Source organism: Lissotriton vulgaris, chromosome 12 (assembly GCF_964263255.1).
Source record: "Lissotriton vulgaris chromosome 12, aLisVul1.2, whole genome shotgun sequence".
In the NCBI taxonomy this organism is placed as follows: Eukaryota; Metazoa; Chordata; class Amphibia; order Caudata; family Salamandridae; genus Lissotriton; species Lissotriton vulgaris.
Window position 1 is genome coordinate 657486253 of NC_141700.1, and position 27005 is coordinate 657513257.

Sequence of the window (27005 nt, forward strand, 5' to 3'; positions counted from 1 at the left end):
TGAATTTGCATAAAATATGCTTTCAGTTTAGCTTATAGATCTCCTTCCAAACCACTGTGGGAAAAGCATGCGATAATAGTTTTCTTTCAAACATGATTCATGACATCCCAGCTGAAGGCTTTTTCACATGGTAAAATCACCTTAGAACACACCACAATTCCTAAAATGAGTATGGTACCATCAACAAATGATTTATAATGTAACTAAAGTCCTAAAGCCTTCTATTAATTGCAATTCTTTTTAATGAGGTGCTATCATGTATATTGGTCCCAAGATGGTTGCCAACACTTCTTGGATGAAGTGCTGACAGCCAATCAGATCTCACGATGAGATGTGTGGTTAGGCTCCGCCCAGATATATATATTTTTTTCTTTTGATTTTCTCAGGAACCATGGGAGAGATTTACACCATTTAACCACAAGCGTGATCTGCGTACCAGACCCTACCATTTTCCCAAATTTGGTGTAAATCCGTTCAGCAGTTCGGGCTGTAGCCGTGTCTAATGGTCCGATGGAAATTAACATAGGGAAAACACGTTTTGGGACCCCCCTTTTTTCTCGGCCCCCGCTTGACGAATCTTCCCGAGACTTTCAGGGATGGAGCGGGCCATCTTCTTTGAGAAATTCGCGAAGATTCAACAACCGGCGCCAAAGTTATTCCCAATAGAATGTTGCAGATTTCCTATGGAAACGAGGTCCTAACAATAACTACCTACTGGCGACTGCCAGTAGTTTATATATTTATATATATGTATGTATATATATATATATATATATATATATATATATATATATATATATATATATATATATATATATATATATATATATATATATATAGAAGAACGGAGACTAATTATATCCTGGAATTTGACACTAAATGGCCAGGAGGATTAAATACCACAGAGGACCTCCATACATATTTGTAAACAACTAATTTATGTATGAGGTTCCGTTTGTATGATCATTCAATAAGATATAAAAATATATATTTATATACTGTATATTTTGGACCATTTGGAATTTTGAATTATTTATACTGCTAGGGTCTTATATTGTATTTATACAGATTTATTCCTTTACTATTAATGAAATTTAAAATATGAAACACTAGTGTTTTATCATCTCAGTATAATTACTACGTGTCATGATTGATTTTAGCTGTAAATTTTAGGCATTAGGGTAGGTTTTATCCATATGTCTTTTATTCGGTTATTTTTAACATGTCACCGATATCCTTTTATATGAGGTCCTATTTATAAATGGTTTTATTTTACACCCACGATAAAGTATGTGAGTGTAAATAATTATATTTTTATATCTGTAACCATATGATTAACTGTATAAAATTAACATAACCCTGTCCCCTGTTAACTGATTATCCCCATGAAATGATGAACAAACTACTATATCTATGAATGTTCATATTACATGAAATTCAAGGTTTTGTTTTTGTCTATTGTAGCATGAGTCACTTTAGATTTATTGTACTGTAGCACCAAGTCACTTTATTAATTGAAGGGGAGCCTTCTTAAAACTTGTGGCCAACACATACTTATCATTTAAAAGATAAGAATCGCATTAAAGTGCTAAATCTTTAAACTACAAGTTTTTAAGTAGAAAAAACTCCTTGTAGTGCAAAGTGAATCTCTATCATCTACAATTACATTCTACACATAATCTGCCTTATAATTATGTTTTGTTTCGTTATGCCAAGATGAAATGTCGGAACATTTTTTGATTCTTTGCTTACAAAAAAAAGGAGAAAACTTATTTCAAAAAAACTTTTTTTCACGTTTGGGTGGGCACGTGTTAATATTTGGATTTAATTTTTCATGTTGCAAAGGCATAGGTTGGATTAAATATGCTATGGAATTAAAAAAACTTGCATTCAAGCAGTTAGAGGAAAACATAGCAATGTTGATGATATTAATTTTCTAAACATGCTTTTGATAATTGAAACTCATTTGATGAAATGATTTATTGTATTTATACAAATTGTATTTTCTAAAAATTATAGCACTGTAAATGCATTTATGCTGACAGTATAACTTCTATGTCTATGACAACATGTGACGCACTTGCACTTTAAAAATGGGCTAAGCACAATGCATTGTCATGTGATCAAGGCCGCAGGGACGCCGAAACTCGTCGTGACAAAGCTGTTTGGGAATAAATAAATGAATGCTGTAACAAGTTGGTCCATGCCTCGTATTTCCACCTAAAGGGTGGAGTGCTGCTGCTGCGAGGTATTGCAGATATATATTTATATATATATATATATATATATATATATATATAAGACCTATGTGATAAAGGGATTGTGTGGTAAAACCCACGTCATAAAGGCTGTTTCCCCCAATGATGAATTTTTTTAACTCCTTCGCTGCTCATGATGAGCTCAGCTCGTCATGAGGTACACCTCTCGTGTGCTCATGACGAGCTGAGCTCGTCATGAATAATGGGGAAAATCAAATGTCAGCACAGGAGGGGAATCTGCTTAGCAGCCAAAGTGTTAATGTTTACACTACCAGGGTTCTCCAGCCTGACCACAAGCAATAAACCATGTATTTAAATCTGTGAAAGATGCCAGCAGTGGAGAACTGTAGTTACAGATAAACTTGTTTATTGTGACCAAGATTGTACAGTAGGACTGAAAGACAACACGTATGTAGTGTTTCTGGCGTGTTCTACAAAGAGATGCTCCTTAGAACTGTTCTTTCGACTGCGGGAAAGCAAATCTTGCATCCAACTTTACAGATCTATCTTTTTTCGATCCTTTTTTAGAACTTTTCAAGGAAGTAGCCAGATTTCAACGCCCCCAAGGACTGATGACGTTTATGTCAGACGTCCAGAAAATGGGTTAATTTGAAGTCAAATCAAATATTGCCTTTCTATTTACATCACTTAAGTTACTTAAAATATCAAATTGCTCATGAGTGACAGAGAGAGGAAGCGTGAGAATTTGCATCTGGACGACCATTGCACTTGATTAATACAACATTGAAATGTAGGCATTCATAGCCTTTCTAGTTTGTTTTATTGTAGGGTACATTTCATCTTTAGTAGTATGTTTCATTTCATGTTTTTATCTTGTTTTAGACTAGAACTTGGAGGGGTTTGGGAATTGTGATTGAGAGAGAATAAAGTTTGTTGGAGCTTATCAAAATCACTTGTAAAATAACAGGTACTTTGATGATTTTCTCACTATATATGCTGTTCTACACATGTTTTTTGTATTTTTTTTTACCTTTTCTTAGTTTTTGAGCCTAACTGAAGATGATCTGAATAAATTTGAATCTCTAACTATGGGAGCAAAAAAAAAATTGAAGACCCAGTTGGAGCTGGAAAAGTAAGTGTTTCTAAATTCAAAATGTTTTTGTTGTCTTTATTTAAAGTGCCATCTTTACTGATGTTTCTATATTAAAAATGAATATTTTTAGTTGTATATTTCGTTGTAATTTTATTCTAGGTTGACTCACAGTGAATGCAAATGAACTCCATCTTGGCCTCCATCCCACCTGCCCACTTAAGACCCTTCCACCCCAATCATACCCCCCCAGCACCCCTCCCCCAACATGCTCATCCAACATCACAGAACCGATTCTTTATTCATCCCACTGGTCAATCTTTCACCCTGAGGAGCATTTTCCCTCTTCCATTCACTTGATGTCTGGCTAATTAACGCAACAGTGCCTTTCCAACTGTAGTACATGTCTAGTTTGGAGTCGTCTAGGATGTGTAGTACTTGCAGTCTTAGGGGCATTGCAGGTTTTTTTAAAGTCTCTTCTCTTGTAGGGGATTTCCGTGTATAGTTATAGGCATGTGAATAGTCCCTCCCACGAGCGGGGACCCCGTAGCACTTCTCGACAGCGATAGTAGGTGCCTCTTTGACTGCGACCGTCGGTGCCTCTTTGACGGCGACCGCCGGTGCCTCTTTGACGGCGACCGCCGGTGCCTCTTTGACGGCGACCGTCGGTGCCTCTTTGACGGCGACCGTCGGTGCCTCTTTGACGGCGACCGTCGGTGCCTCTTTGACGGTGACCGTCGGTGCCTCTTTGACGGTGACCGTCGGTGCCTCTTTGACGGCGACCGTCGGTGCCTCTTTGACGGTGACCGTCGGTGCCTCTTTGACGGCGACCGTCGGTGCCTCTTCGACGGAGATAGATGGTGTTGCATCGACTAGTGCTGGTGTGCCGACGTTGACTGAGGAGAGACGTCTTTGACGGCGATCTCTGCTGTGAGGGAGAACGAGAAGGTCTTGCCGCACTTCTCCTTGACATGGAGCATCAACGCCGCTTCGACTCAGTGCCCTGAGTCGACAGTGAACATATTGTCGCAATACCTGCCCTCAACGTCATCGTCATTGTCCTCGGCGATCTCTGCTGTGAGGGAGAACGAGAAGGTCTTGCCGCACTTCTCCTTGACATGGAGCATCGACGCCGCTTCGACTCAGTACCCTGAGTCGACAGTGAACATATCGTCGCAATACCTGCCGTCAACGTCATCGTTATTGTCCTCGGCGTTGACTGGGACCGGCGCTTTTTTTTTTCAATCTTCTTCAGCCAGAGGCTTAAGACAGGGTTTTGGTAGAAGACTGACCCTCTCCTTGCCCAGAGGTCCCCCCTGTGGATGTTGCTTGCTGTTTTCTTCGCTCCTCTGGCCCTTGAAGTTGAATCGTCTCCCTGTCATGCAGGGTTCGCTTGGAGAAGGTTTTACAGATGGAACAGGTAAACACAAAATACTCACTTTGTATGAATCAGATTTGGCCTTTTTTCTTCCACAGTCAGGACACTTGTCAAAAAAGGAAGGCATTTTGACTAGTAAACTGTGGAAAATGTGTCCGAAAAAGACGACACAGGGTAGAGAAAGACCAAAAACGTCGAGTGTAGTTGTTAAAAGTTTAATTCTGAAGCAATTATTGATGAAAAGCACCAAATGAGGTAGAGCTCAATGTTCCAGGGTCCTATTAATAGGAGCCGGAAAAAAGAACTGAAGTAACTGCCACTAGCTGTGCATCATGGGATACTTGTGGTCTCTGGAGACTCGTAAGGCAAGGTATACATTTTCAGACATATAATGGCAGCCTATGGGGGGCTTCTCTGTCCAACCTTTTCATCTCTATCATGAAAAAAGGGGTTTTGTTAGGGGGAGTTTTCTATATGTACTGGCTACCTTTTTTCAAGTAATGGCCAGTGTAGCCTAGTTAGTTAGGCTGCATTATGGTCTTTCTATCTCTTAAGTGTCTACACAGGCCTTCCTGAAGACAGGCGAAAGATGACAACTTAAGAAGATATCTCTAATGAAGTGCTCCGGGGTCACCGCACGTGGGCGGGACTATTCATATGCTTGTGACTTATCACAAAAATACCCCTACAAGAGAACTGAAGTTACAGGTAAGAAACTATTCCTTCCCATATAATCTAGTAGGGTCCCCCATTGCTTTCTGAACTCTTTTTCTTGTTTATGTTGTTTCTCAAGGAGTTGTCTAGGTCCCCAAAATGAAAGAATAGCTCACCTTGCTGCGAGTACAATCTCTTATTTTTTGTTTTGTGTCTTTTATGCTATTTAAGATGTATATTTGCTCATATGAGGTACCTAATGAGATCACCTCTGTGTATTCAGCTATCCTAGACCCTGTTACCTCCTCTGTCATATGGAGCTCTGTCCCAGAAAGACTTTACATGCAGGAAGGACAAAAGAATGTATCAAAGTCCCTCTTTCACCACACCCTTTCAAGCATTGTTTTCTTCCCTTTCTGTGCCATTGCCCCCAGTTATACCAGACTATAATGCCATTTGTACAGTACCATGCACAGGGTTCCCTTTCCCCCTACATGGCTCGCAGAAGTGCTAGATGGTATGGCACGCCATTGCTCAAAGTCTAAGGTGAATATTATTTTTCCTAGGCCTTCTCACACATAATTTCCTGACCTGTAGCTGTCATACTGTATACTGATGGATGCTGTAGACCGCGTTCCTCGCCATCCTAGTCAAAAAGGAATTTCGTAAAGAGGGTTAGCACCTTCATCACCCACTTCGAAACGTAGGGCTGTTGTATTCAGTTTTGCTCCTGGAAATATTGATAATGTTTTGCAAGGTAGCAGAGTTGTGCTGTGTAATAATAATAATGAAGGAGGTTTAAGTTTAAGTTTAAAGGAGTTTATAAAGCGCCTGGTGACGCCTCCCGGCGTGTCCCCGCGCTGTGGAGAGAGTATGTTAGGAGGGGAAAGCAGGACCATTACGAAGTGAATAAAAAGGTTTTCAGCATCTTTTTAAAAGAGGCCTCATTAGTCTCTAGCCTAATGTTCGTAGGAAGGATATTCCAGTGCTTGGCTGCCAGTGAACGAAAGGACTTGCCTCCCATTCTGGCTTTTTTGGGGCGAGATGTTCTGAGCAAGCCCATTCCTTTAGATCTAAGGGATCTGTTAGGTTCATACAGGGACGCTAGATCCGACATATAAGCCTGCGCTTTTTGGTGAATTATCCTGTGGCACCATAGTAGAGCTTTGAAAACAATCCTCTTGCTAATAGGTAGGCAGTGGAGGGAGGCCAGAGAGGGTCCCGAGGGGGCTCTACGGGGAGGTCTTAATACCAGGCGTGCTGCAGAATTTTGCAAGACCTGTAGCCTCTTGATGTTTTTAGCAGATGTACCCAGGAGTAACACATTCCCATAATCAATACGGGATGTGACAAGTGCCTGCGTCATGGTCCGCCTAGAATTCAGAGGCAGCAAGTCTAAGGTGCGATTGAGCGTTTTCATTACTCCAAAACATTTGCCTACTGTTTTCTTGATATGGCTATCAAAAGACAACTTGTTGTCTACCCAGACACCTAAGTTTTTTGCTTCCCGGTTGGGAGTAGGCAAGGGACCTAAACAGTTGGGCCACCATTCTTTCGTCCATTTTGTCTCCTTGCCCCCGATTATAAGAACCTCGGTTTTTGTGCCATTTAGTTTAAGACAGTGCTCTGTCATCCAATTGGCAAGCTTACACATGCAGGCATTGAAGTTGTCTGCTTCCAGGGAAGGGGCTTGTGACAGTGATATTAGAAGTTGCGTATCGTCGGCGTAAGAGACAAGCTCTACGCCGAACGATTGCACCACTTCTGCCAGGGGAGCCATGTACAAATTAAACAGGGTGGGACTCAGGGCCGAGCCCTGAGGCACCCCCTGTTCTAACATCACACTGTCTGAGAGAAAAGTCCCTCTTTGGACTTGAAAGCTCCTGTTGATGAGAAAGGCTTTCAACCATCCTAGTGCCTTTTTGGTGACCCCCGCTCTGTTTAGACACTGTAGCAGAATGGAATGCGCTACAGTGTCAAACGCGGCACTGAGATCTAGCATGATGAGAGCCATGGTCTTGCCCTCATCCGCTCCCTCCCGTAGGGTTTCAATAGCCCTCAGGAGAGCTGTCTCTGTGGAAAAGTTTGATCTGAAACCTGATTGAGATTTATAAAAGGCATTATGGGCTTCTAGATGGACCATGAGTTGGGCATTAGCAATTTTCTCAGCTAGCTTTGCAAGGTAAGGTAGCAAAGATATTGGGCGAAGATTCTCCAATATGTCAATATTCATGTTTGGCTTTTTTTTAATAGGTAGTACTACAGCTTGTTTCCATTCCATAGGTAAGCACGCCGTGGAGAAGGAAACTTGAAGCAGGTGTCTGAAATGAGGTTCTAGTACAGAGAAAGCTTCAGCTAGAATTTTAGGAGGCGCAGGGTCTCGAGGAGAGCCTGATTTGATGTTCTTGCATATTTTGGCCAATGCTTCAAAGGGAGGAACATCGAATGAGCCTAGGCACCCTGGAGTACTTATGAGGTTTTCATTTTCAATGAATTCCATTCCCGACTTTATATTGGTGGAAAAGCTGGCATAGATGTTAGTAATCTTTCCTGAAAAATATTTGGCAATGTTGTTACAAGTTTCCACAGAGTCATTTTGAGAGGAAGGATTTGTGTCCACTATAGAGATTTCTTTATAAATTTGATAAAGTTCCTTAGAGGAGTTTTCTGCTTCCAAAATGCGGATGTTGTAATGAACTGCCTTGGACAGGCGTATTGTTTTGTTATATTCTCTTTGCGCTACTTTGTACTGGGCTTTAATTTCTGGGCAAAATTTTTGGCGCCATGCTCTTTCAAGCTTTTTACAAGCCGTCTTCATGGTTTGAAGTTCTTGACTAAACCAGGGAGCAGTTTTTTTTGTTCTCCTGGCATTGGTCATGGTGCGAATTGGGGCAGTGATATCAAGGGCCTTGGTGATACAATTATGTAAGTGCTTATTAGCTGTCTCACAGTCATCCCCCCTAGGAGGGCCTTCATCCTGGACAATTTTAGTGAAAGAATCTACTGAGAAATTCTTCCATTTCCTGCGTTTATAACGTAGAGATTGATGACGATAATGTTTGGTTCTCTCAAGTTGAATTGTTATGGGGATGATGTAATGATCAGACCAAGGTATGGGTTGGGGAGCAGAGGTATGAACTCCCTTCCAGTTGCCAAAAACAGGGTCTAATAGGTGTCCTAATTGATGTGACTGCTCATAATTTTTTATTTCCAACTGTACCGAAAGTAGCTCAGATTTAATAACAGTTGCATCATTATCTAAGGGGTCTTCAAAATGGGCATTGAGATCTCCTAGCACTAATAAGCGAGACTTCCTTAGTGCTAGGTGGGTTATGGCTTCCATGAGGGTGTAAGTAAAATCAAATAGCCTTCCAGGAGGCCGATATATCAGGATGCCAGATAGAGAGTGATTGGGACCGGTGTTGATCATGAAAGAGCCAGCTTCACTATGGTCGACCACGATGGGAGATAAGGTGCATACTAGAGGGGCTTTAGTAGCAATGGCAATGCCACCACCTCTGCCGTCTTTCCTATCCAGTCTGGAAAGTGCATATCTGGGGGGGAGGGCCTGGATGATATCAGGGTCTGAGTAATCATCCAGCCAAGTTTCCGTAAGGAATAGGATGCTGAGGTTCTGATCCTCAAGTAGATGAAAAATTTCTATGCGGTGCTTACGTAAGGATCTACAGTTAAGCAAAGCTGCTTTAATGGTGTGACCCGTACTGGTGGCTGGGACAGGACTGATCGGGACAAATGAACATAGAGTGCACTTTTTTAGCGACAGGGCATTCATGGAGTGTTTGCATCCTGCTGGCGTAGCAGGTTGGAGGTCGAGCAAATCCTGTCTACCATACCTAATAGTGGTTGTTGTAGGAGAGCCAGGGTTTGTGGCCCCGCGCCCCGTCCGGCCGCGGACGGGCGCAGACGGGCTTGACTTTGGCTCGACTTCGGCGCGCTTCCGGCGCGCCCGCTGCACGCGTCCGCTGCGCGGTCGCGGTCCTACACACATTTATAGACGAGGTAGGGGCAGCTAGAACGCTGACCTTGCGTCCTGAGCCCGGAAGTGCTGGGCTCCTCCTCCACCCTCCGCAACAAACGCCCAAGAAGGACGCGGCGGACCGGGGCGGGAGTATTACGAGTAAATCCCAAGCTGTGATTACATTAGCCTACAAGGTGAGGCAACAGTTTTAAAATGTGCACAAACAATTTTACACCGAAATTACACTGGAAAATAAAATAGCGGTCACTAAGTTTTAAAAAGGCAATTTTATCAGCGCTTGCAGTGCATGTCTAGTGACACACAGCGCTAGCAGATAGGGTCCGCCACTGCCACCGGCGAGACTCTTCTCCACCACGCGCGTGTGCCAAAACAGGGTTTATATTAACTCACTCGTACAGCGCAGCTAGAACGCTGACCTTGCGTCCTGAGCCCGGAAGTGCTGGGCTCCTCCTCCACCCTCCGCAACAAACGCCCAAGAAGGACGCGGCGGACCGGGGCGGGAGTATTACGAGTAAATCCCAAGCTGTGATTACATTAGCCTACAAGGTGAGGCAACAGTTTTAAAATGTGCACAAACAATTTTACACCGAAATTACACTGGAAAATAAAATAGCGGTCACTAAGTTTTAAAAAGGCAATTTTATCAGCGCTTGCAGTGCATGTCTAGTGACACACAGCGCTAGCAGATAGGGTCCGCCACTGCCACCGGCGAGACTCTTCTCCACCACGCGCGTGTGCCAAAACAGGGTTTATATTAACTCACTCGTACAGCGCAGCTAGAACGCTGACCTTGCGTCCTGAGCCCGGAAGTGCTGGGCTCCTCCTCCACCCTCCGCAACAAACGCCCAAGAAGGACGCGGCGGACCGGGGCGGGAGTATTACGAGTAAATCCCAAGCTGTGATTACATTAGCCTACAAGGTGAGGCAACAGTTTTAAAATGTGCACAAACAATTTTACACCGAAATTACACTGGAAAATAAAATAGCGGTCACTAAGTTTTAAAAGGGCAATTTTATCAGCGCTTGCAGTGCATGTCTAGTGACACACAGCGCTAGCAGATAGGGTCCGCCACTGCCACCGGCGAGACTCTTCTCCACCGGTGTTGGGTACACCAACCTTGACATATATTGAGTTTTGCTGAATATAGCATTATGCCACATACTAATGATAAAAGAACAATTGATGGACAGAATGGTGAACTGGGTCAAACATTCACCCCAGTACAGAGATCTGAGTCTAAATCTGTTTATTTGCTCCTCATGCCATTCCAGTTTAAAGTTTAAATCCGGCCATATGCAATTCAGTCTTGACCCTGTGCCAGGCCAGGTTCTCCCTAGACCCAAAACGAGCATCCTGGGACTGGTTTAAGGATTTCACCCCTCATGAGCCAGGCTAACTTGACTCCAGTGGCATGGATACAAGGGGACTCGCATCCTGGCATAACCGTCCCATTCGGGGTGACAAATGCAAAAAGAACAGTTGATGGACAGAATGTTGAACAATGTCAAACATACACCTCAGAGTAGAGATCTGGGCCTAAATTCATAGTTTTTTTGCTCCTCATGCCATTCCAGTTTAAACTCTGTTGAATAACTGACATTGATATGTATGTAGGGTCATAGTCTGAAATAGACATAAAATTCTAGGAAAAGTTGTAATTTTGGTTGCTGCTACACAGCCCAGTCAGTAGAACAATTTGCTCTTCACTTTTCCAACTCTACTTTTGTGATGCACTCCAAATGTGCTAACTTCATATCTCCTGTATTGTGTTTGCCAGTTGAAGGCCCAGATAACTGATTCGTCCCATTGTAGAGGCACAAGCTCCTGCATCTTTGGATTATGTATTTAAGAACTGAGACATTGAGACCCTCCAACTTACTCAGATTGATTGAAGGGTGTAATCATGAATCAGCAGTCTACCCTGTCTTAAGCTTTGTCAGCCCCCAGGGAGACAGGGACCACTTGTCTGCCACGCTTGCGTCAGATGTCTATAAGATAGAGGGTTTTCTTTGTATTATTCCTTCTGTCGGCTCACAGTGAAGCTAGACTAGGTGCACTAGCTCCGTTTCAGTTGTTTAAAGCCAGAGCGTACTATATTGAGAAGAAGATTGGTCTGTACAATTCCCAAATATCTAAGGGCTTCTTTGGTTTGAGGATGAGTGAAACTGTTGATTCTCCCATAGTCAGTCACCCTCTTTTTCGTAATTGCTTACTGGAATAATTTTATTAACACCGTCCCTGCTGATGATATCCTTCTCCTGTCCTGGGCCATAATGAAAACGGGCGCGGTCATGACGAGCTCAGCTCGTCATGAGCACGCGAGCAGTGTACCTCATGACGAGCTGAGCTCATCATGAGAATTGAAGGGGTTAATATCAATAAAGGCAGAGTACTAAACATTTTGTAGAAATTTGTTGAGTCTATCCGGACACAGCGCATTGGTGGGATGTAAAATAGAGATTGCTTTCAGGATCTCTGATTTAATTTTAGTTATAATTTATCTTTGCTACTTAGCTAAATCTTGTATATAAGTGCCTCAGATAGGCACGTCTGTCTGTGTTTAGTTTCTAAAACATGACTTTTATGTAAGTATTCACAAAGTTTCTGGAAGCGTAATGGTTTGGCTTTTTCCTTTATGCATATGCTGTGCTTACTCTATTTTTGGCCTCTGTGATGAAGGGCCTATTTTGCTCTGAAAAGAATCACTATGAGTAATGTCTTACAGGCAGTTTTCAAGATGCCTGTCTCCCTGATGTGTTGAGCGTGTTGGAGTCTAATTTTTCTTGCAGAAACCCCTGTTGAAGCAGGTCCTCAATGGTATTGTTGCTCTTCTCCCCATTCCATTTCTAGATTGGTGAAATTAAATAGGACACATCTTGGTGCACCAGACTTCGGACCCTGTGATGGCAGGTGGTACTGTTTCTTTTTTTCGAAGACAGCGGTTTGTTCCTTCAATTTGATCTCCTAGTGCTGCCCTCTATATTATATAGTCCAATTTCACAATGCTACCAGGACTGCCAGGCTGCAAGTGAAGGAAATGTGCATGACATTAGGGCTTTGGATGCACAGTTGAGAATTTATCATCAAGTCTCTTTTTTGTGGTCGGCTCAGGAAACAACCATCTTCTTTGCCTCCTCTGAATGCTTACTAGACATTGTCGATACGGCCATAGGGCCAAAGCTCTAGGGCCCTGATCACCCCTGGGCAGACTTCCAGTACTACATTCTAGTGGCTTATGGTATTTAAAGAGTAGTTATGCAGAGTGCCCCAGGAAATCCAGAGTCTTTTTTTTTCACTGCAGATTTTATCGTTGACAGGCAAAATGAGCCCAGGAGAACCCAGGTCAATACATCGTATGTATACCATGGCACTGTTAAAGATGTCAACTTTTTTTTTTTTTAATACAGTTGTCGCGAAAATGAGGATATACAGGACTGAATCAAATGAAAATGAACATCATAAACAAAGAACAGCAGTATTGCAATGTCCATGCACCAACAATTTTAACAATTCAATTCGGCCTACATTACGCACAAAACCCTCTATCAAAAGACCCCGCTCTACCTCTCAAACAAACTTAAAATGGCAGGTTGTGCCCGACCGTTGAGAAGCACCAACTCTCTCCTCCTCGTCCCCCCTCTGTTAAAAAAAATAAAAAATAAAAAGCCTCCCAGTCTTGCTCCTTCTCTGGTAAAGCCCCCAGCATCTGCAATGCCCTCTACCCTTCTTATGTCAGTTTCAAAATAAGACTTTAAAATGCAACTTCTAAACAAACATTGGGGTTCATAACCCTTTTATTACCATACTTGCTTTACTCTCCCCTCCTCTTGAAACCTCCTGCCCTTTCTCACTCTCACCATGCCCTTTCCCACTCTCACCCCCTCCCTTCTTTGACCGCACCTACACATCCCCTCCTTACCCCTCACCACCTTTCTTCTCCCTCTCATCCCCATACTACCATTTCCCCACCCCCTCACTCGCCCAACCCCTCCTACTATATTATGACTACTGAGCTTACCCTCTATCCACAGTTTTATAAAGTAGAATTACAACGTTCTCCTGTTTCTAATTCAAGTTTCTAACTACTATATTATAACTACTGCACATACTCCCCATATACAGTATTATAAGGTATAATTGTAACGTTCTCATGTTGTTTCAAATTTGCCACTTCTTCCCATTATTATTCTATCCAATTCTATATTACTCAATGTGTTCTCTTTTGTCCACCATGCTGTAGGCTGCATCTAAAACAACTATTTTGTATTACTTAATGTTTAGCGCTCTGATACCCCCGGGTGGAGCTAGCGGTATATAAAACTTTCTAAATAAATAAATAAAAGTTAAGCACCAATCTGGGAAGAGCTACCTCTCTGCCATTTTTGGCAGGGTTTTTCTTGACTTTTGTCGAATTCGAGAAAAATGGCTTCGAAGGCCTTGAGAGAGGGAGTGAGTGATGAAACTCCTCGTGGCCCGGCACGGCAGTCAACATCGTCCAGCGAGACTCTGCTGAGGTCCCGAAGAAGAGAAGGTTGCGGGACTCCCGGAGCCCTTAGTCCTCTTCTTCCCACTTTCCGTCCTCCGTACACTCGGTAAAGAGGCATAAGAAGAAGTCCAAGTGGACTTCATCTTCACCTCAGCTGACGTCCATCGTCTAGAGAGGTAAGGAGCACTGACGCTCTTGGCACGGTTCCACAGAGCCAGAGTCAACTTTGCGCCTCTCTTTTCTTCCCGGGCGCAGGAGCGGCTCCAGCTCAAATGAAATAATTTAACAAGACCATGACCCGTGTATTTCAGCGGCACAACCCTGCTGGTGAGCTCTCTGGCCCCATGGATTCGGAATGGGTCCCATCGGGTTAAACGCCATCTGTTCAAAATATGGCACCGGTGGTGCCACAAGGATCGGGGTCAGCGCCAGTTGCGCCATCGCAATCTTCCCCCTGGGTTAGACCCGAAGTTGGTGACTGCTGCGCCGCCGATGGGCAGCCCCCTCCTCATCCCCGATGACAGAGAGCCCGAACTACATCGCTCGACCCAGATTCTGATGTCCATTGAACTTAGGGGTTCTATGTTGTCGCCTGAGTACTTTGAAGATGTGCTAAGCTCAAGAGAGGAATGGGAGAGGTCTATGGACCCTCTGGAAAAACAGGATGTCTCTGTTGAGAACTTGGACTGGTATAGGCAACTTGGGGAGTCCGGTGGACTGGACACTTCCAAATGATACTGGCATTCTTTCTGCATTAACAGTGGCTACGGAGGAGGGGGCATCCTATGCCATGGTGGTAAATAGGGCAGCTGAGGTCCTTGGACTAGAACTACCCTCAGTGCAGGTCAAGACTAATCTCCTGACAGTGGTGCTTCAACCAGGGGCTTCCTCTTCCAAACCTGTTTTGCCCTTTAATGAGGCACTTACTGACGTCCTTCAAGGCACGTGGTCCAAGCCGAGCATTGGGGCACCTGTAAATAAGACGATTGTACCCTGCCATCGCCCAGCTCTGGGCAACCCAAAGTTCCTCAGCCAACACCCCACCCCGAAAGTTTCGCTGTGCAGGCCTCTACGACCCAAGGCGCGTTCCCTTCCGCACCTCTGGATAGGGAATCCAAGAGGCTGGACTCGTTTGGAAAGAAGTTGTTTTCTTCCTCCGCATTGCGGTCGGTTAATGTTGCATGATTAGTGGGCCGTTTCTCCCATTCCCTGTGGGAGACTGTTGCGCAAGTGCTACCACAGGTCCCGGAGGAGGCCCGGGCTGTACTCTCTCTTAGAACAACTGGCTTCTTGGGCAATGTCCAAGCTAATCTGATGGACATGCCCTTTGTCAGAACCTGTCTTTTTGGGGAAAAGGCAGACTCGGCCCAGATCAGGTTCAAGGACTCTTGAGCTACGGCCAGATTCTTGGGCCTCTCCTCCACTCCTCGTGGCCAGTCTTCATTTCGCCACTGTCTTGGCAACCAAAGGGGTTTCCAGCCGCGTTGGCCTTATCACAGCCATAGTCCTGCACAGACTGCTCAAACCATGCGAGGATGTGAACGCGGTGCATTCCAACCTAAGAATGGAGACCAGAAGTCGTTGGCCACACTGCCTCCAGGAGCCGCAGGCTCCAAGCACTCCTAGTCTGATTATGCAGGACCACACTACTCCAGTTGGTGGGAGAATTTGTCATCATCTCCCTCATTGGAGATCCATAACATCGGACACGTTGGTCTTGCAGATCGTCTAGGAGGGCTAGTCTCTACCTTTCCTCTCTCTTTCTCGTCTCATTCTGACAAATCGGGAATGGCTGACTAAGGATCATTTAAGGTTGCAAGAAGAGGAAGTTATAGCTCTCTTGGCCGAGAAAGCTATAGAAAAGGTTCCAGTTTCAGAAGTAGACTGTGGCTGTTATTTCCGCTACTTTCTGATTCTGAAAAAGAACAAAGTTGCGTCCCATTTTGGATCTTCGAACCGTCAATCTCTTCCTCAAGAAGGAGAAGTTCAAGATGCTCACTCATGCTCTGGTCATGTCTATCCGGGAACAAGAAGACTAGATGGTAGTGTTGGACCTGCAGGATGTGTATTTTCGCATCCCCATCTTGCCGGCCCACAAGTGTTGACTGCAGTTCAAGGTAGGCCGAGAGCACTCTGTTTTCCGTGCTTCCCTTCGGCCTTACCAGTGCCCCTCAGGTATTCACCAAGGTGATGGCGCAGGTCGCAGCTCATCTGCACAGGTTAGGGGTGTCAGTCTTCCCCTAGCTCGACGACTGGCCGCTGAAGGCGTCCTCGTCCCAGGCAGTCGTCTCCCACCTTCAGACTATAGCGGACCTCCTGCATTTGCTGGGGATCTCTATAAACGAGCCAAAGTCACACCTGACTTCTTCTCAGACGCTCCCTTTCATTGGGGCAGTTCTGGACACAATGCAGTGCCAGGCCTATCTTCCCAAACAGCGAGTCCAGGATATTCAGGTTATGATTCCGATGTTTCAGCCTCTATCCTGGTAAGGCATGTAAGGTGGTGTATGCAGCCTCTGCTGTGGGACTTGGAGTTCCAATGGGCACAGCATCGAGGAAATCTCACCGTTACGCTACAGATCTCGGAAGGAACTGCGAGAGATCTGCAGTGGTGATTGACAAACTGCGATTGGGTCAACGTCAGACCCCTCTCCCTTCCCCAACCTTATCTTGGAGTTGTGACAGATGCGTCACTTCTGGGATCTGGCGGCCATCTGGGAGAGATGGAGATCAGAGGACACTTGTCTCCGGCAGAGAAGGGACTCTACATAAATTTGATGAAGCTCCGAAGGATTCGATTGGCATTGAAAGCCTTTCTTCCCTCTGTCAAAAGGAAGTTGGTGGTGTTGTCCATGAACACCTGCACTGCCATGCGGTACTGCAACTAGCAGGGCGGGGTGGGGTCGTGGACCCTTTGTCGGGAGACCCTGCGTCTGGACATGGCTGGCACAGCGGGGCCTAACCTTGTTGGTTCAACACTTGGCAGATTTTCTGAAAGCCAGGGCGGGCAAACTGGGCTGTCAATGCCTAGCAGATCACGAATGGCGTCTCGAGTCGATGGTGGTGCAAGGTCTCTTTCAGCAGTGGGGAGAACCTTTGTTTGATTTGTTCGCATCTGAAGAGACTACGCAGTGTCATCAGTACTGCACTGAAGTTTCCAAGGCAACTATCAATCAGCGACGCCTTTCATCACGAGTGGAGCTCAGGCCTGCTTTACGCCTTTCCGCCCATACCACTCCTGCCCAGGGTTCTGAAAAAGATCAGGAGAGTTGCCCAAGTCATCCTTGTGGCTCCAGGCTGGGCGAGGAGAGTCTGGTATCCAGAGCTTCTGAGATTGAGCATCGATCCTCCAATCAGGCTGCCTCTTCGGGAAGATCTTCTGTTGCAGCAGCAGGTGGGGGGTTCTCCACCCGAACCTCTCAACTCTGATCCTCCATGCATGGAGATTTAGCGCCGACTTTTGACCTTCCTCCCGAAGTCTGTACGTTATTCTGGCAGCCAAGCAGCCCTCCACTAAGATGGTGTACGCTTGCCGTTGGCATAAGCTTGTATTAATATGTACAGAAAGGTTTATTGGCTCAGTCTGCTTTTTTGCGGCAAGCAGACCAACCCTCTCTTTTCAAATCTCACATTGTGCATAGATTTCTGAAAGAACTGGCTCACCTGTTTCCACCTACGCCCTTTGAAATGCAGCAGTGGGACCTTAATTTGGTACTCACCTATTTGATGTAAGCTCCCTTTGAGACTTTGCACAATTGTCCCCCTGGCAGTTGGCAATCAAAACAGCCTTCTTGGTGGTGATTACATCGGCTCTGAGGGTGAGTGAGCTGCAGGGGTTATCTTGCTAGCCTCCTTATCTTGTGTCCTTTCCGGAAATCTTTTTTTACCAAAGGTTGTGACCCCTTTCCATTTAGGTCAGTTCAACACGTTGCCCACCTTCTTTGCTCCCCCCAATTCTTCTAAGGAAGAGGAGCGTCTCCACAGGCTACACTCAAAAAGAGCATTGTCATTCTACCTTGAACGCTCAAAAGAGTTCCGTGTGTAAGACTAACTCCTTGTGGGATACGTGGGAGCAAAGAAGGGAAGGGCAGTGCAGTGCAGAAAAGGACCATCTCTCGCTGGGTCATTCTCTGCATCAAGATCTGCAATGCCTGGCTAACAAACAGCCCCCTGAAGGTCCCATTCCGCCAGGAGAAAAGTGCAACTACGGCCTTGGCTCGGGGTGTCCCAGTCCAAGGCATCTGTCAGTTGGCAACGTGGGCATCGTTGCACACATTTGTAAAACATTACAGCCTGGAAAAGTCCGGTTCGCTGACATGGTCATTTTTCTAGCTCGGTCATACAGGACTTTCTAGTTTCTGGTATTGGTCCGCACCCACCACCAGGATGGTACGGCTTGTGTATCTAATTCAAAGGTAAGGAATCTGCAGCTAGAAGTCTCTATCAGATGACAAGTTACTTACCTTCGGTAACGCATTATCTTGTAGAGAGACTATCTGGCTGCAGATTCCCTACAGCCCCACCCATGCCTCCCTACTTTGTGGACTGATATTGTAAGGCCCTTACAAGCAAACCGGCTGATAAGCCACGAAGGGCACAGGGATGGTTTAATGCCGATTGCTCAAAGGCACATAAAAAACTCTTAGAAGCCCTAAAATGTAAGCCACGTAACATAATTGAAGTGTCCCAACTAAGGAAAGAATATAGGAGTATGACCGAGGCTCGTGAAAGAGAAATAAAACACACAGCCTGGGAAGCACTCTATGACAATCTTACTTTAAGGGATAGTGCAAAATTTTGGTCTATAGTGAACTCTCCTTTGTTTAGTGGCAAAGAGAATGAGCCATTAGAAGTTAATATCACCGAGAAGCAATGGCTAGATCACTTTGAAAACATCTACGGAAGTAAGACCATTACTACCCCTTTTACTCCTATAGATCCCTTACCTACAGACACTCCACTAAGGGTAACGGTAAAAGAAGTATTAAACGCAATTGAAAATACTGCCGGCGGGAAAGCCCCAGGCCCGGATGGGGTCCCCGCTGATTTGTATAAAGCACATCCCTACATATGGTCTATAGTACTTGCGAATGTTTTTAATTTAGCATGTATGAATTTGTCTGACCACTTGGTCACATTCGGTTATTATTCCAATTTTTAAGAAGGGGCAAAGGGGTGATCCCAGGTGTTATAGACCAATATCGCTACTTGATTCCTCATTTAAAATTCTAGGTAAAGTCATTTTAAATAAAATTAATTTGTGGGAAAAGGAACATGCAATCTTATGCAACACTCAGTATGGATTCAGAACTGGGAGGGGGACTGAGGAGCAGTGTCTTAATTTATACATGACTGTTTGTAAATACACTGTCGCATCTAGCGGGTCTATCCACCTAGCTTTTATGGACCTGTCCCAGCATTCGACCTAGTAAATAGGTCGAAGCTGTGGACGATTCTTGCGGAGCTGGGTTTGGACCTTGCTTTGATTAATTTTTTAGCATTCTTGCACAGCGACCTGACCGCATCAGTACGGATGACTACAGAAGGCAAGTGTACCACTGGATTTAGATCAGTAAGAGGGGTTAGACAGGGGTGCATTTTGGCCCCCATGTTATTTTCTTTGTATATTAACTCTCTGTATTCTGTTCTAAAAACAGCCACCCCAGATATACCCAATATGGGAGGGTCACCGTTGCCGGTACTGATGTACGCCGATGACACGGTCCTCATTGCCAGAACCCCCAATGGTTTACAGTTGCTTCTTGACTCGTTTGGGGCTTTTATGGAAAAACTAGACTTGGTTGTAAATATGGAAAAATCGCACGTTATGTCCATTGGGAAAGGTAAAAACACCACAAAAACCTTACGATGCAATGGAGTGATTTTATCCAAAGTCAAAACATTTACATACCTTGGTGTCATCTTCGATGACATGGGCAACTGGACCCCGCAGGTCGCAAATAAAGCAATGGCTATACGGCGGTCATTTGCAGCGATACTGAGTTTTGCTAAGAGACTGGGGGGTAAACCAACTGAAGCCATCCTCAAACTGTATAGAGCCAAAACTCTGGCTCTGGCTAGATATGGGGCTGGGATTTGGGGATTCAGGGACTTGGCACTGATTCAGAAGGAAGAGAATAGGTCCATGCGCTTACTATTAGGCTTACCACAGTCTACACCCATCTTCTCTGTCTTGACAGAATTAGGGCAAGGATACATTGAGGATGCCCTTAACCTGGCCCCACTACTTCTTTGGGTGAAAATGTGGCTGAACCCGAACCTAATGCTAAACCGTCAAATTATTACTGACTGTATGGGGAGAGACAGAGTTAAAGATATAAAATGGCTAAGCTATATTAAGTCTGTTGCTACTCATTTGGGTCGTCCTGATTTGTATAGTAATCCCGAGAGGCTATGTAAAGAGGATGTCACATGGATTAAAACACATTTTATAGAGTCTAGGTACATGCTTCGTGAAGCCCAAGAAATAGAGAAAACAACTGTTAGGGCTCACTTCACTGTTGTTTCAACCATGACCATCCAGCCTTATTTGAGGGCAGTGAATAGGCCATATCACCGGTGGCTTCTCACAAAATTCCGTTTCAACCAGATGCACCTCCTTCTGGGTGACTATCCGAAATGGAACAAGCCAAGGGATCATGCCCCATGTAAATGCGATTCTTTCTCTGACCAAGACCAGATCCATTTTGTATTTTTTTGTCCTTTTTTTGCAGAGGGGAGAGAAAAATATTTACTACCGCTTTTGAGAAACAGGGGATTTATGCAAGTGAAACCCGCATTGCTGTTTTTACAAATTATGGAGACCCCTATTGTAATGTTTGGGGTTGCTAGTTTTCTGGTTTCAGCCATGAGAGCCAAACGACTTAGATCACTGAATACCTCAACAGCTGAATGAACTATGTAAATATAGAGATGTAGCATATTATAAAACATGTTCCTTATGATTTGCATAATTAAATTTGCTCAGTATAGTTTTAATTTGTTTTGAATATGGTAATGAACTACCGTTAGAATATAAAAGTGATGTCTTAATCAAGGGGTTTGATCTATCCACAAGTTAAAGTAACACCTGAATCCGATTCATCCTGCTTAAATGTTCTTTTTAAACGTCCTTTTTTAACATCTTTTTAATGTATACTACATAATGTACTGTCTTGGTGAAAAATGAAAAGTGAAAAATGAATGAAATGTACGCCTACTACATTGTTATATGTGTTTCTGTGTTTGTAGTATACTTTTATGATTTTAATTAATCGAATAAAGTAATTTTGACTACTGACTGATATTGTAGGGCTAGGGTTACTCCCCTTTTCAGGGACATAGTTTGGCACAAGACTACATCAGTTACTTTGTGGCTCTGCGTTTCTGGTGTTTAAAAGCAAAGTACTGACGTTGGACGTAATAACCGACGCAAATGACGGCACACAGTGCAGAAGGGAGCCACCTGATGCCGTGTGCAAGGGGAATTGCTCAGAAAAAGTTTCCGAATCTAGCCTGATGCCTAGGAAATTCAAAGGTAAGGAATCTGCAGCTACATAGTCCCTACCAGATAATGCATTACAGAAGGTAAGTAACTCCTTCTTCAGGTAGCAATTGTCCACAACCACTGACTGACTTTGTGTGCAGAGGTTATCCTGCTATTGGGGCTAGCCCTGGACGCTACTGTGTTCCTCAGTCCCTACGCTTTTCAGTCAGAGACCACTATCATGTCTGATAGTGTCCTCCTTGTTTCTCCCTCAAATAGCAATTGTTGGAGAGAAGGCAGGTGGAGTGCCATGCTTCTGAGCTCCGAATGGCCTCAGGGCAATTATTTATTTATTTATTTACTTGAGTTTTATATAGCGCTGGCTAGATCCGGAGGTATCCGAGCGCTTTACATGAGGAGAGTTACATAGGTTACAAGTTACACATTTTTACAGAAAGTATCTCAATTACAATTTACATCCGTTGGTTCATGGCGTGTAGAAGGGTAAGGGGGTAATGTAAAAGTGCGACGGGGAGGAAGTTTAAGCGGAGAATTGGCACAAGGAAAAACAAAGCAGGCAGGGGAGAGAGATTATGGGGAGAGAGGAAAGGAATAGGGAAGGCAAGCAAAGAATGAAGGAGGGAAGAGGTGGGAGAGGGGGTAGGAGACACAGCGAGGAGAGGAGGAAGTAACTGTGTCTGATGTCCAGCTGGGTGGGAGATGGCTTCCTGCGGTAAAGGGATAATTTCCAGTCTTCCATTTTGTGTGATTCCCTTGTCGCGGTGGACTCTCTCGGCGGGGACGCTGAGACTCCAGGGCATAGATGCGGGATCCCTCCCCAACAAAGGGGAGAGGAGTGCTTTGGTCATGGGCGCACGTAGAAGAAAGAAGGAGGGGGAGGGGGTAGAAAAACCCAACGTGAACACAGCGTCTGACTTCCGAGAGGGTAGGAGGCGGTTCCCAGTGGTAAGGGGATCAATTCCAGTCCTCTACTATGTGAGACTCCCTTGTAACTGTCGACTCTCTCAGAAGGGTCCCTGAGACTCCAGGGCAAAGATACTGGATCCATCCCCAACAAGGGGAGTAGGAGTGCTTTGGACAAGGGCATACTTGATGGGGCCATTTTAGGGAGTCAGGCTGATAGGGTTACATAGGTTGCAAGTTATACATTGTTACAGAAGGTACGTAAATGTATCTATCTATCTATCTATCTATCTATCTATCTATCTATCTATCTATCTATCTATCTATCTATCTCAGATCAATTACTGCTCTTGATTGCTGGAGATTTTAATGCCACATTCTAGCCAATGGTGTCCATTGCCTCTACCATTGAAATGGAAGATTAAGTCAGGGGTATCTAGTTGGTGGGTACCGAGTTGCTACAATAATGGTCGGCTACAGCCATGCAATGTTTGCCCCTTAGCCTAATTCATGGCTTGCATGCCTGTAATAGTAGAACTACATCTGACAGGCAGTATTCAGTCAAAATATTGATTTGGAAATGTCAACTTACACAATTACACACATCGAAGGTCACTTGTTCCTTTAGTGCAGGCTGGGATATCAATTTACACGTCCTTCGCCACCTTGGACAGGCTCTGCCATCTTTGTTTAGTTTTTAAGGGATTAACATATTAAATTAATTAGACTTTTTATAATGTCTCACTTCCATTAATAATAGGGTACTGAGTCCAGCTGCTGAGTATACCATGGTTATCTTGATATGCCTTTGAAACATGAGCTCACAGCTTTGAAAACAAAGAAATTAGTTATAGCCAACAATGTGGCCAGCAGGCTTACCTATTTTGGCTATTTATGAAAACTGTTATTTCCGGAAAATGGTTATCTGCATTATTTTGTTTCTCCGGAAGTGCTTGTAGCCATGAATACCAAGAACACTCTATTGATTGAGCAGTTATCCAAACAGTGTTGAAAGTTTCCGGATGGGGTGAGGACATTCTAATAACATCTGTTTGGAATCTGATAACGTTCCCATAATGCAACCTCAGGCTCTCCCTTCATTTAGTTTAATCTGTTAGCTGTGCTTTTTGAGAAATATATATATTTTTAAAGGCTTATTCCCTCCGATTGTGGTTTATGGTCTGTGCCTCCTCTGAACGAAGAATATGACAAGCCTTTTGAACAGCTGGCTGCGAGTACTTTTTTTGCAAGGATTTAATGTATGTGTCGTCACAGTGTTCATAGTGGTATTTCTCCAACACTTACATTCTGTTTCTTCCCATTCTCAACACAGCCACCTGCTGTGACCATTTTAAACACTTTCAAAAGCTTTTAAACTAGATCTTTGTTCACCAGTGGCCACAAATGCACACAACAGCGATTCTCCTAATTCCCATGCCAAGAGAATCTAGATTTCATTAAAGACATGGAGGCTAGCATTATGCATTCATCTTTTAATGTCAACTCCAGCCCGTGGCGCCCAGGACACAATTAGGGCTGTAAGTGTACATTTGTGTTTGCTAATGGTGAAATGAGGACTCAAAAAAATAAAATAAATGTCAACTCCACATAGCTACTTTAAAGTATGACATCACAAGGTAGATTCTAGAACATAATACAGTCATGCTATTATAGGCATGCACTCAGTACGATCTGCCTCTTTTAAATGTGAATAAAGTTCTTGACATGTATTCGGAAAGATTTGCAAAACATATGGTAAGACAGGCATTCTTGGTGAAGAAAAGACAAAACCGGAAACAGAAGATCCTTGGTGAATGGACATAGAACTAGGATGCAGAAACTTGAATAAACTGAATATCAGGCTCAGTATTCATAGTGTGGTGTCTTCAAGGCGATTTTATGAGAAACTTCTGGATTATTGAGAGTTGTCTGAAATAAAAATTGATATTAGATCAAACTTTTACAGATTTAATCTTGAGGAAATCAATTTACAAGGCTTGAGATTTTAATAAGGCATACTCATTCATAATAACTTTATTTCGCCACTACAAGTGACATAAAAAGTATTTTACAGTAATTAGTAAATAACATATTACGTATCAAATCACTTAGAAAAGCATAAAACTCATTAAAAACACAATAGATTAAATCAGGTATATTATAAAAACAATAATTAATATGTTAATGCTTTTGACATATGTACATCCAGTCATGTAAAATTGATTTTCTCCTCCTTACAGCAGACAACAACAAAGAGATTACACAATAACAGACGGATTGACCGTCACATAGACAAAGTGGCAGTGCATCAACAGAAAATGTTTTAGCAGGGTAACCTAACATTAGTGAGATGTATTTCAGCCTGAATTGTAACAGGACATATACATGCTGAGCGTTAGAGACAGATGTCCAGTATAAATGCGTAGTATTATCTATACTAGGTGTTAAGAAATATTTCCTAACCATGCTCTTATTGCAATTCCTCTCCCATCTGTCTCAGCTCAATCTATCCAAAAACCAGCCTTTCAGATCTTTTCTTGATATTGTCAAGCATGAGATAGGATCTTTAAACCATATTCCAAGAGCAGTTAATTCCAAATTTGACTCAATGCATCTTAACCAACGTATTTTTGATATACCATCTAGGTTAAAGCAGTCTTTTACAATATCTCTAGGTAGATTCAGTGTTTCTTTCCTCCATATTGAGTGCCACATTAAAATGGGGGCTATGTAGATTTGGTCAGTGATATAGGGGAGGCTAAGTTCCGAGGGACAGTTATATGATGAGGGAGACTGCGGGAAGCAGCGTAGTCTCTTCAAAAAACCATCCTCTATACTTTCGATTTTGGATGCCTCTGTTAAACCGCCTACAGCTGCCCCATAAGTTTCAACCGAGACTACCATAGCATGATAGATACGTTTTATAGTGTCAATTGGTTTTGATCCAAGTTTTTTTTAGGAAGTTAGAAAACCCTTCAATACTTTTTTCCATTTGCAATCCCCTATTAGTCACCATACTTTGCCAGTTACTCACCCTATCATATCTAACCCCTAAATAGTTGAAAGTGTCTACAACCTCAGGTTTTTGCCCTTCTGTATGGAATCTTGGGTATTTCTTAACCTTTGAACCTGCCACAAGTACAAAGGACTTGGATTCATTGACTTTTAGGACTACGTTCCCCAGGGAACCACTCGTCAGGTCGAATTCTGTTTTGGACTCCGGGAAGCCGCCCCCTTCGTGAGTGAGCCGAAATAACCAGGAACAGAACCCCTTTGTTGCTTGGACCTATGCCTTAAAGGTATTTGGGTTGCCCGACGGCCCTGCCTGTTGCGCCTTCCTTGAGAGCTTTGTTTGCGCCATTTACCATCTGAACATCTACTATGTCCAGATCTGTTTTCTGAAATTCGTGGAGGTTACTTGCAATCCCCTGCCTATTCTAATGGGAAAAACTACTACTGAGGGACGTAGAGATAGATACCCCTAGCCCTGCATAAACAACCTTTCCGTTTTGATATCCCGAGTTGTGCTGCTGTACCCCTCCCTTCCCCACTGTGCCCTGATGAAGGTGCGGCCCAAGTCATCATCACATCAGTTGGCATTTTGATCGTGTTGTGAGAAGGATGAATGAATCTTGTTGATGCATGTGTGCTTTTTGTATGATTGTGTGAAGGGATGTGTGGGACTTATTTGAGTGTTGTGATTATTTATTATGGACATAGAATGATTTTTTTCAATCTGATGTTTGAATTGAAAATTAATAATACATTATTTTTTTCTAATATCGCTGTGGCCTTTTGATGTAAAAAAAACTTTTGTTCTAGTGAGCTTTGGACTAATTTTATAAGCTGGGGACTCTGTATGAGCCCGTATATTTATTAGTTACTCCAGTATTGTAACTTTCAAAGATTCGCATGCCTGAATCATTCCCCGTCGTTGAGACGGGAGTCTCCGGTATATAAAAAAGCAATGCTTATCTAGACCCGGAAAAAACCATCGTTAAGCTCGCTTTAAAGGAATACAAAGCACAGATTACGTGTGCGAAGGCTACCTATCTTGAGGAAACACTGAATCAAGCGACTAACAAGTCACAGACGCTGTTCAGAATTGTTAATGACCTCTCCCGACCTGCATGTACCACAAATAACATCCCGGCCTCCCAGGCTTTATGCGACTCTTTAGCAGTCGCTTTTAAAGACAAGATAGCCACCATTCTGAGTGGTCTTACCACATCTGACTCTCAGTCCTTGGCGCCCCTGGCTTCTCCATCTACTCAGGGTGACTCAGAAGATCCTTCTGACCGACCTCGGTTGAGCTGCTTCTCGGTCCCAAATTTCGTTGATTTTTGTAGATTGGCACAGACTGTATCCTCTGGCTCCCCCCTGGACCCTCTCCCTCACAAGTTCTGGAAACTGTTCCATGGGGAACTCTTCCGCCAACTGTATTCCATCTGTCTCCAGTCCTTCGAAACCGCCACGGTTCCCGACTGCTGGAAGCTTGCAGTGGTGTCCCCCCTTCTGAAGAAGCCCACACTAGACCCCACCTGCTCGGCGAACTACAGGCCCATTTCACTGCTCCCCTTCCCGGTTAAAATCATGGAGAAGTTGGTTACCCAGTCTCTGTCCAGGTACCTGGAGGATAACATCTGTTTGGACGTGGCCCAGTTCGGCTTCCGGCCAGCGCACCGCACGGAGTCGGCACTGGTGGCCGTGCTGGACAATCTTCGTTCGCGAGTCGACACTGGTCGGTCAGCCTTTCTTGTGCTGCTC

The 27005-nt window shown here is 44.0% G+C and overlaps 1 protein-coding gene across 2 annotated transcripts in view; it reads left to right on the plus strand.

Annotated features, from left to right (window-relative positions):
• Positions 1–27005, plus strand: part of ZCCHC14 (zinc finger CCHC-type containing 14) — a 749748-nt gene that overhangs the window by 383989 nt on the left and 338754 nt on the right. For both annotated transcript variants that reach the window (XM_086945829.1, XM_086945830.1), the window contains exon 9: positions 3260–3351. In XM_086945829.1, coding sequence (XP_086801955.1) covers positions 3260–3351 — 92 coding nt within the window. The remainder of the gene's footprint in view (positions 1–3259; positions 3352–27005) is intronic.